Source organism: Bufo bufo, chromosome 8 (genome assembly GCF_905171765.1).
Source record: "Bufo bufo chromosome 8, aBufBuf1.1, whole genome shotgun sequence".
In the NCBI taxonomy this organism is placed as follows: Eukaryota; Metazoa; Chordata; class Amphibia; order Anura; family Bufonidae; genus Bufo; species Bufo bufo.
The window spans coordinates 9,457,294-9,468,717 of NC_053396.1; the positions used below are offsets into that span (position 1 = coordinate 9,457,294).

Genomic DNA, 11,424 nt, shown 5'->3' on the forward strand with positions numbered 1-11,424 from the left:
CAAAGTTTCCTTTTTCTTTTTAAGTTCCTCCTTCAGTTTCTTCTAATGTTTTAACTTGTCCTCGGATATTGGATTATTTCTTGGATAAGTTTAGACTGTTACCTAGCAACCAGGGCCAGGAGGAAGCAGGTGACTACAGCAGATCTCCTTCTGATCGGCCTGCAGAGGGACGGAGGCCGCTGTCCATTAAAAATGTCAAAACGGTTTTCCGATATCTGTTTTCTTTTCTAAGATATCAGCCTTTGAAGTTACAGGCCCAAAGCCTGAGGCTGCACTACTGAGAGTTTCTTTTTGATTTTAAGCACTGTTGTCGTGGAGACCTTGTCAGGGTGTAGATATGGTGGTTTCCATGACAGCACTGTAGCTAACAAATCAGCAGAGGTGATGATGTTATTAGACTCCTCAGTAGTGCAGCCTCAGGCTTTGGGTCTTTAACTTCAAGTGATCATATCTCGGCCTAGAAGTAAGATAATAAAAAACTGTTTTCATATTTGGAACGTGCTGTAAAGGGTCTCCTATATACTATGGCATCTTATATGGCACCCAATTAGCCTATTGTTTAATACACAGGGGCCTGTCAGTCCCGATTAGCTACATCTAAGGGATGGAGTTCTCCTTTAATATTTGGAGGTACCATGCTGTCGCAGATGTAGGGGGCCAACTGCTGAAGATCCGTGACAATCTCCTCTCTCCCACAGCTCACGCCAGCCGACAGCAACTCTCACACGGACTTCCGAAGCGAGCCGGCGCTCTACTTCTAACCACGGAGGACGGTCAGATATAACCGGACTGTGGTCACTGCCCTGACGTCTGTCCTCAGCAATGGCGCCCGTGCCGCAAAGCATCCTGGGAACGGACTTCAGTCTCGCTGTGGGGCTACCAAAAAAAATAAAAAATTTAAATAGCGCGCTTACAATATTGGCTGATCTATGAAATACGCCATATACGTAAGTGTAGCAGCTGGTGTGCTGCCTGCGGGGGGCGCTCTGTTAATTATATTAATTAAAGAGCCCTCCAAGTGATTAATCCTGTGTCCCCGCACCTTTTGAGGGGGAGGAATGACCGTGGGGTGCGTCTTGAAGACGTCTTAGTTGTCTGCGTATGTAAGTAACCATGCCTTAGGGCAGTGGCTGGAAAACTACAACTCCCAGCATGCCCTGACAACCGCAAGCTGTCGGGGCCTGCTGGGAGTTGTGGTGTTTCCATCTGCTGGAGAGCCACAGGTAGGGCAGTGTGTGATCGAAAATGATGACTGGTGAACTTTATGAATTTTTGGGGGAAAGTTCGGTGTAGATTCTGGGGTCCAAAGGCTAAAATTGGCGGCTGATGAAAACTTTATCGATCAGGTTTAATCAGTATTTCCACCTTAAAAAAAAAAAAAAATTCCACCTTAATAAATTCAACAGTCCTTTACAGTCCAAAAACAATATATTTTTTTCCCCAACCGTTTATCTTTGTATCTGTTTCTGGGAAAGGTGGGTGATAACTAATATGGCCGCCAATGCAGCTCCCATAGAAGGGGAACAGCCACGTAGCCACGGCCCTGGTCATTTTGGTAGTCACCCAGCTTTCCCATAGATGGATATTACAGCCTCAAGGGCTTATATGCACTGGTTGTTTATTTTGGGTCGGGTGGGGGGGGGGGGGGGGGGGTGGATATCTGCTTTGAGTCACACGCAGCCATCTGATTGGTTAAAGGATTGGATATTTAAAGCCGTGGTTGTCAAGCCCCGCCCCCTTTTATCAGTCATGTTCTTAGTTGTCATATTCCACTCAGGAACCTGCAGGGAGGTGATGATGGCAGGTATGTGATGATGGCAGGTATGTCAACACGTCGCACCTGCCCGTCTGAGAAATGCTGCAATTATGAGTTATGACGCACATTTGCATACCATGATGTCACAGGGGCGGAGTCACGCACTTTGTAAGCGCTCGTCCTGGCAGCTCGCTGATGGATGTACATACCGCTTCCCTTGTTATTTGCACTTTGTTTTGGTCATACCTGTAATTTGGCCTAAGAAATGATGATGATCTCTTAAAGGGATTGTCCACTTTAAAGGGGAGGGGGTTTAATAAGACACATCATTGATGATCCAGTGTGGGACATTCCATTAAAAAATTTTTTTCCATAGGTGGAAAGTCGCATTTTTGTACAAGTGGACATCCCCTTTAAATAGCCTCTCAGAAGGGGTGTTCCCTTATTTGCTTTAGGTCGGTGGCAGTTTTTAGTACTCCCAGTAGACATGCCCTTTAATTTGTGGCCTCTGCCTCTAAACTGAGATAGAAAAACAGTCACTCCATCCCTGCGCGCGGTTTCATCTGAGGTAACGCCCCCTTTATCGATTTTGGTTCTGTCCGCAAATCTACGAACCAGAAGACGTGATACATGCTCCACTGCTATGCAAGATCGGCGACGCTCCAGTGTCGCTGAGGTGAGACTACAAGTCCCAGCATGCTTTGCAAGCCACTGGTAGAGTGTTCTGAGACTTGTAGTTCTTACCGCTTACCCCACTGTGTCCTCCATTATCTGTGGTGCATTCACACACTACGGTATCCAGTCCGCTCCTCCATTGTGTCGTTTTTGTGTGCGTCCGTCCTGTCATGTATATATGAAATGTAAGAAGTCACAAAGAGTCTTTGCACTTGATTTTCGTAAAGTTTATAAGATATAATGAATATATAATAATCTTCAGATGTTCCTGTCACAGCCAGGAGTGCTCACCGTGGCCAAAGTCTCCGTGTCTGTCCAGTCGTCTACTGTAAAGTTGGATTTAATTCCTGACTATGGATAATATTATTATTATTACGTTTTGTAATGATTGTAGATTCATCCCAGGACTTTACCTGATGAAATATCCAAGAACCGAGCTGATTGAATAAATATTTTCACTGGAATAAAGACTCGTCTCATTTATTAAGAACGGCTATAATACTGCCTCCTATGTACAAGAATATAACTACTATAATACTGCTCCTATGTACAAGAATATAACTACTATAATACTGCCCCTATGTACAAGAATATAACTACTATAATACTGCCCCTATGTACAAGAATATAACTACTATAATACTGCCTCCTATGTACAAGAATATAACTACTATAATACTGCTCCTATGTACAAGAATATAACTACTATAATACTGCTCCTATGTACAAGACTATAACTACTATAATACTGCTCCTATGTACAAGAATATAACTACTATAATACTGCCTCCTATGTACAAGAATATAACTACTATAATACTGCTCCTGTGTACAAGAATATAACTACTATAATACTGCTCCTATGTACAAGAATATAACTACTATAATACTGCTCCTATGTACAAGAATATAACTACTATAATACTACTCCTATGTACAAGAATATAACTACTATAATACTGCCTCCTATGTACAAGAATAGAACTACTATAATACTGCTCCTATGTACAAGAATATAACTACTATAATACTGCTCCTTTGTACAAGAATATAACTACTATAATACCGCTCCTATGTACAAGAATATAACTACTATAATACCGCTCCTATGTACAAGAATATATCTACTATAATACTGCCTCCTATGTACAAGAATATAACTACTATAATACCGCTCCTATGTACAAGAATATATCTACTATAATACTGCCTCCTATGTACAAGAATATAACTACTATAATACTGCCTCCTATGTACAAGAATATATCTACTATAATACTGCCTCCTATGTACAAGAATATAACTACTATAATACTGCCTCCTATGTACAAGAATATAACTACTATAATACTGCCTCCTATGTACAGAATATAACTACTATAATACTGCCTCCTATGTACAAGAATATATCTACTATAATACTGCCTCCTATGTACAAGAATATAACTACTATAATACTGCCTCCTATGTACAAGAATATAACTACTATAATACTGCCTCCTATGTACAAGAATATAACTACTATAATACTGCTCCTATGTACAAGAATATAACTACTATAATACTGCTCCTATGTACAAGAATATAACTACTATAATACTGCTCCTATGTTCAAGAATATAACTACTATAATACTGCCTCCTATGTACAAGAATATAACTACTATAATACTGCTCCTATGTACAAGAATATAACTGCTATAATACTGCTCCTATGTACAAGAATATAACTACTATAATACTGCTCCTATGTACAAGAATATAACTACTATAATACTGCTCCTATGTACAAGAATATAACTACTATAATACTGCTCCTATGTGTAAGAATATAACTACTATAATACTGCTCCCATGTACAAGAATATAACTGCTATAATACTGCCTCCTATGTGCAATAATATAACTACTATAATACTGCTACTACGTACAAGAATATAACTACTATAATACTGCCTCCTATGTACAAGAATATAACTACTATAATACTGCTCCTATGTACAAGAATATAACTACTATAATACTGCTACTATGTACAAGAATATAACTACTATAATACTGCTACTATGTACAAGAATATAACTACTATAATACTACTCCTATGTACAAGAATATAACTACTATAATACTGCCCCTATGTATAAGAATAGAACTACTATAATACTGCTCCTATGTATAAGAATAGAACTACTATAATACTGCTCCTATGTACAAGAATATAACTACTATAATACTGCTCCTATGTGTAAGAATATAACTACTATAATACTGCTCCCATGTACAAGAATATAACTGCTATAATACTGCCTCCTATGTGCAATAATATAACTACTATAATACTGCTACTACGTACAAGAATATAACTACTATAATACTGCCTCCTATGTACAAGAATATAACTACTATAATACTGCTCCTATGTACAAGAATATAACTACTATAATACTGCTACTATGTACAAGAATATAACTACTATAATACTGCTACTATGTACAAGAATATAACTACTATAATACTACTCCTATGTACAAGAATATAACTACTATAATACTGCCCCTATGTATAAGAATAGAACTACTATAATACTGCTCCTATGTATAAGAATAGAACTACTATACTACTCCGCTGGATGTATATGGTTATATGGGGCAGGCAGTCATTACTCCTGTACGGGGTTTCACATTTGTATAATGATGGGAGTTGTCGCTCTCTGTTCCTCATTCTGATGGAGCGTGTGGTGCGGACCCCTCCCCTGCATTGTTTCCACTGACCTCATTATAGAGGTAGTTATCTTGTACTTCGGCGGTATTAATATGACCATTAGATGAAGCTTGCCTTGTATTTCCCTCCCCTCTGGTTGTCAGAACCTGGAGCTGTTGTCAGTGTCCGATTAGAACTCCCTGCAGAGGTCACATCCAGAAGAGCGGCTGCTGACATGTTCCTGCATCCATCACCCGCCGAAGGAGACACGTCGTGACACCAAAGAGAATCTCTGGTCGAGCTCCCTCACAGACTGCTAGTGGAAGGAGCAGCAGCACAGAGTATTTCAGGAGATGTGTAGGCTGATCTTGTGGGAGGTACTAAACTGCCCACCCATAGGATGATTGTACTGAGGATAGGGTTGTGTTAGGGACATTTTAAAGGGGTTTTATTGATGAGCTCTCCTCTGATCGGTGGGGGGTCTGACACCCGGGACCCCCGCCGATCAGATGCTTGAGAAGGCACCGGCTCTCACTTAGCTCGCCAAGCATAGCGCCATCCATTACCTGTCTGCTTCTACAGTGAGGTTATGGAGGACAAGGCACATGTAGTATTTAATTATAAGTGGGAAATCACAGACTGATGGTAGAAGGAGCTGGTCCTTGCAGCACAGAGTATTTCAGTGGAAGAGTGTGTTGATCTTGTAGGAGGCAGTGACCTGTCTGCTTCTACAATTACATTATGGATTACAAGACGCATGTAATGGGGGCTGTTTAATAATCTGGGCTGGAGATCGGCCATAAGTCATATATCACAGACTGCTGGTTTAAAGGAGTGGGGTCCCTGCAGCACAGAGTATTTCAGGGGAGTAGTGTGTTGATCTAGTGGGAGGCAGTGACCTGTCTGCTTCTACGATGGCTTTATAAAGGACAAGATATATGTAATGGGATCTGTTTAATAATTAGAGGTGGGAGGGGACGGTGAAAAGCTGTAAATCACAGACTTATGTTCAAGGAGTGGGGTCCCTGCAGCGCAGAGTATTTCAGGAGATGAGTGAGCCCACTGTGTGGGGAGGTCAGCGACCTGTCCACTCATGCCATGATGTCTCTATGTTTACAACATGGCTAATAAAGACTGATGCTGCAGGCGCCCCCCCCCCCCCCCCCTTGCCTCAGCAGCACAGAGCATTTCAGGACACAAGCGGTAAGTTACATACAGGTCTGATACAGTTTGATGTGAAGCCTATCATATCAGCTATCAGTCACAAGGTCACGCCCTGTGATATCTCGCCCTGCCCCCCCCTTCCTGTTATGGGCGCTGTTTACACAACCATAAAAATCTGCTGCATTAAACTTCAGCATTTCCTGGAACGCCATAAAGGTCGTATCGCGGAAATCACGTAAGAATGTGACCTGGCCATAAAACGCGTCGCGAGATGCCGGTATTGTGGCTTATTAAGCAGTGTAAGGTCGAAATGTTCTTGAATTACATCATGTTTTTATACTCCGGTCACCTCCAAAGCTGCACCCTACAGCACACCCTGTCTCTGTTGGTTTTGTCCAAGCTTCTGGGGAAGGTATGAACGGTGCTGCGCAGTATAGATGGCTCACACGTTAGTTATGTGCCCCCTGCAGCATCTCACTCAATAGAATGTCATGTATACAGCCTGGGGCTGGCTGTGTATAATAGGATGTGATGATGTCACACAGCGGCCAATATACAAAACACAGAGAAGCACCTGCCCTGTAAACCATGACACGTGATATCGGACGGCAAGGGACAAGAGTGACATCTGCTGGCCGTACAGTATATGGCACTTCATAGACCATGGCTTAAAGGGGTATTTCCATTACATACAATGGGGGCATACCGCTAGGATATGACCCCATTGTCTGATAGGTGCGGGACCCACCTCTGGGAGAGCTGTGGCTGGAGGACCCTGGATTTCCTGGGGTCCGTCCACCACCAAGCGCTGCTCCCACAGAAGTAAATAGGAGCGCACTGCGCACGCGCGGCCCCTGCTCCATTTATTTCTATGGGGCAGACGGAAATAGCCGAGCCAGCGCTCAGCTATTTTCGGCGGCCCCATAGAAATGAATGAAGGGCGGCTGCGCATGCGCACTGCGCCCTCCATTCATTTCCCAGCTCCGTTCTCATTATAGGTGCGGGTCCCAGAGGGGGCATATTGTCTGGGATGGGAAAACCCCTTTAATGTTGGACCAGAAGATTTTTAGGACCCTCACCTATGACCCAGAGCTGAGAAAGAGCGTCTCTGTCTCTGGAGGACCCGACACACATACATGACATGGTCAGCCCAATAGGAACTGTGTAATGCTTAATTTCCCCTGTGGTGGCGCTACAGCAAAAGTGAGCACTTAATGCAAGGTTTCATTACAGATCACAACTGATTGCAGGCGGGAGGACCTGGCAGCGGATTCTCTTTAAGGGACTCCTCTAACAAGGAGGGACTGTGCTATATGAAAAACCCCTTTAATCCAGCGGATAGGCCGTAAACATCTGTGGTGGGAATCCCTTCCATGGAAATGGTTAATACATTCTTCTGTGACTTGTAAACCTCACCCTTTGTGCTCAGGTGTCACCTCCGGAATTTAATACTTTGAGAAAATAGATATTCCCACAATTTTGTTTCCTGTTATTTCTAATGTTTTCTCCAATGTAATAAACTGTGGATGGAGCTCCCCCTGGTGTACATCCAGCGCTCCTACAGCTTACACGTCACCCAGGATTATAAAGGAACACATGACCCACTGCATTACTTATCCTGTATTATACTCCAGAGCTGCACTCACTATTCTGCTGGTGCAGTCACTGTGTACATACATTACATTACTTATCCTGTACTGATCCTGAGTTACATCCTGTATTATACCCCAGAGCTGCACTCACTATTCTGCTGGTGCAGTCACTGTGTACATACATTACTTATCCTGTACTGATCCTGAGTTACATCCTGTATTATACTCCAGAGCTGCACTCACTATTCTGCTGGTGCAGTCACTGTGTACATTACATTACTTATCCTGTACTGATCCTGAGTTACATCCAGTGTATTGTACTCCAGAGCTGCACTCCCTATTCTGCTGGTGGAGAATTTTGCTCACTGTTTCCAGTCACAACCAGCAGAAATGTCTATGATTTCTATAGATGAAAGTTTTTCCCTCCAGAAGTTGGGGAAGATGTAGAACACAACCTGTGAGATCAGTAATGGCGGCCATATTGGCGATTACCCAGCTTTCCCTGTAAACAGAAGACTTGGTCGACCTCCCATATAAAGCTTTAATAAATAGATATGCTCGCGGGGCGACGCTCGCCATCATGGCCGCCTCCTAGTTCACTCTGCAGGCCCTGATCATCAGCAGCTGCAGCAGGATGAAGATGGGCGACATGATGAGTCCGAACCACAGCCCCTTGGTCTGCTCCTCCAGCTTCTGGCACAGCAGCATCTCAAAGACAAACTTCAGGCTGAGGATGGTGAGGATCCAGAAGAGGCGCAGCACCGCCTGCCGCTTCTCCCCGTCCTGGAAGAGCCGCACCGTCACGATGGCCGTGAAGTAAGTGCTCAGTCCGTCTGCCGCAAAGAACGGGATGAAGGCGCTCCACCAGCCCAGGCCTGTCACCAGGTTGTCCACCTTGATAGCCACGAGGATGGTGAAGATCAGCAGCGCCAAGATGTGGATGAAGATCTCAAACTGGGCAAAGCCCAGCCACTGGACCAGCTCCCGCAAAGAGAACAGCATGGCGGCGTCTCAGGATGCCGGGGTCAGCATCGGGCGAGGTTCACACTGTGGAGACAAGAATACATGGAGATCAGTAACTGCACATACAACGAGGGCGTGCACCGTCCTGCATGTACTGCTGGGTAACGAGCCATTCAGGACCCCAGGAAAGCTGGGTGACTGCCGTATGAGCACTGTATGGCGGTATCACACAGCGGATAATACGGGGCCTCTGTCTGGTGGTCAAATAGCAAAGAATAGGATAATATTCAACATATCGCTGCAGGTAAAACGGAACTTTTAATATCACTTTCATTTTAAAAAAAGCCCAAAAAAAACAAAACGCAAGAAGTCCAGATGTGATAAGAAAGAATACCGCCGATAATGTTGGCATAGCAGTAGGAGGTCAGTCCTAAGGCCACACCGGAAACAGTCCCCATACCGGGCGGTTCTTTTTACTCCCTGTTGGTTCATATTTATGATTATCCGCACGTGGGTTCGTTACTGGTGGACGATATCCATACGTCACCCATTAACCCACATTCCTTTCCCCCAAAAAAATGGGCATCCGTATACACCCCCCATGAATCCTCATTAGTAAGTCACTTTTGTAGGATTTCGTTTTTTTTGTCTTAATTCCATCATCTGATGAGGGTTAAATATATCATTTTTCTTTATTACATCCGTATTTTGTGATCTCATATCAATATATGAGTCGCGTCCCGGAGCACGTATCAGCGGAGAACCTTTTCTCCATGCATTCCACCGCGGGCGCGGTTTGCCATCCTTTTTTTTTTACGGAGGGAGGACTTCTCCGAGCCATCCATCTGGAGCCGCATACGGTCACCTCCTCCCTGACCTGCTCTTCTCGGGTTGTTTTCATTATTATTATTTTATTATTATAGTGATATTAACCGCAGTGACATGCCTGTGTCTGGCGGGGTACAATAGGCACACTGTATGGCAGTACTATACGGTAACACTGGGTGCAGTATGGTCGGTATCATCTAGTCACTACGGGGCCATTATTCGGGCACTGTGTGGCAGTGTCATGTAGGCACAGCTTGCTGTTGTTATTATCACGATACTATCACGCAGGATTACTTCTGCTACATGGCGACAATACAATGGTACGATATGGCCATGGTACAGCAGTATAATATGGGTGATGTATGGTGGCATTATATGAACACAGCAAAACAGTAATATATGAGCACAGTATAGAACTATTATATAGGCACAGTATGGTGGTATATGGGCGTGGTATTATATGGGTGATACATGGCAGTATTATAGGGGCACTGGGTGGTGGTATTATATGGGCACAGTATAGCGGTATTATATGGGTGATAAATGGCAGTATTATACAGGCACTGGGTGGTGGTATTATATGGTTGCAGTATGGTGGTATATTGGTGTGGTATAGCGGTATTATACAGGCACTGGGTGGTGGTATTATATGGTTGCAGTATGGTGGTATATTGGTGCTACATGGCAGTATTATACAGGCACAGTATGGTGGTATATGTGTGCAGTATAGCGGTATTATATGGGTGCTACATGGCAGTATTATACAGGCACAGTATGGTGGTATATGGGTGCGGTATGGTGGTATATTGGTGCTACATGGCAGTATTATACAGGCACTGGACGGTGGTATATGGGTGCGGTATTATACAGGCACTGGATGGTGGTATTATATGGGTGCAGTATTGTGGTATATGGGTGCAGTATAGTGGTATTATATGGGCTCTACATGGCTGTATTATACAGGCACAGTATGGTGGTATATGGGTGCAGTATAGCAGTATTATATGGTTGCCGTATGGTGGTATATGGGTGCAGTATGGTGGTATATGGGTGCAGTATGGTGGTATATGGGTGCAGTATGGTGGTATATGGTTGCCGTATGGTGGTATATGGGCACAGTATGGTGGTATATGGGCACAGTATGGTGGTATATGGGTGCGGTATAGCAGTATTATATGGTTGCCGTATGGTGGTATATGGGAGCAGTATTATATGGGTGCAGTATGGTGGTATATGGGTGCAGTATTATCTGGTTGCCGTATGGTGGTATATGGGAGCAGTATTATATGGGTGCAGTATGGTGGTATATGGGTGCAGTATTGTGGTATATGGGTGCAGTATTATCTGGTTGTCGTATGGTGGTATATGGGTGCGGTACTGCAATATTATATGTTTGCTGTACAGTTGTAGTATACAGTGGTATATAGGGACATATAAGGAGCAAAGAAGGACAGAGGGACACTTGGGGGGTCTGTGGTGTTGTTATATTAGATTTTGCAGGGGACATTTTGGGGTTCATTCACTTTCTTCATAAGGTGGGGGGCAGGAGGGTCTTGTATCTAGTCCACTGACAGCTCCGCACCTGTGTGAGAACAGCCGGCACCGGAGACCTCACCGTTACATTGTCACCATCGTCCCTTCAGTTCTCACCGAGCTCCAGCCGCTTCTCCCTCCGCTCTCACTTCCGCCATCACTGGCCTTTGACGTCATGAGGAGGCGCGGCGCTGCGCGGTGACGTCAGTGGGCA

General features: G+C 44.0%; 2 protein-coding genes across 4 annotated transcripts in view; one reads left to right on the forward strand and one right to left on the reverse strand.

The window, feature by feature from the left end:
• TPRN (taperin) overlaps positions 1-1,418 on the forward strand; it is a 41,529-nt gene extending 40,111 nt beyond the window's left edge. The window contains exon 4 of the mRNA XM_040406079.1: positions 699-1,418. Coding sequence (XP_040262013.1) covers positions 699-761 — 63 coding nt within the window. The 3' untranslated portion in view covers positions 762-1,418. The remainder of the gene's footprint in view (positions 1-698) is intronic.
• Positions 1,419-8,413: 6,995 nt separating this feature from the next.
• TMEM203 (transmembrane protein 203) lies at positions 8,414-11,402 on the reverse strand. Of its 3 annotated transcripts, none has more exons than XM_040406080.1 (2): positions 11,293-11,402; positions 8,414-8,933 (listed from the first exon to the last, which is right to left on the reverse strand). In XM_040406080.1, exon 2 carries the CDS (start codon positions 8,886-8,888, stop codon positions 8,478-8,480), a length of 411 nt encoding a protein of 136 aa, XP_040262014.1. In that variant the 5' UTR covers positions 8,889-8,933; positions 11,293-11,402; the 3' UTR covers positions 8,414-8,477. The 3 variants fall into 3 exon arrangements, with proteins under 3 accessions (XP_040262014.1, XP_040262016.1, XP_040262015.1); XM_040406082.1 differs by having other exon boundaries at positions 11,328-11,400; XM_040406081.1 differs by having other exon boundaries at positions 11,260-11,389.
• Between the last annotated feature and the right edge of the window lie 22 nt (positions 11,403-11,424).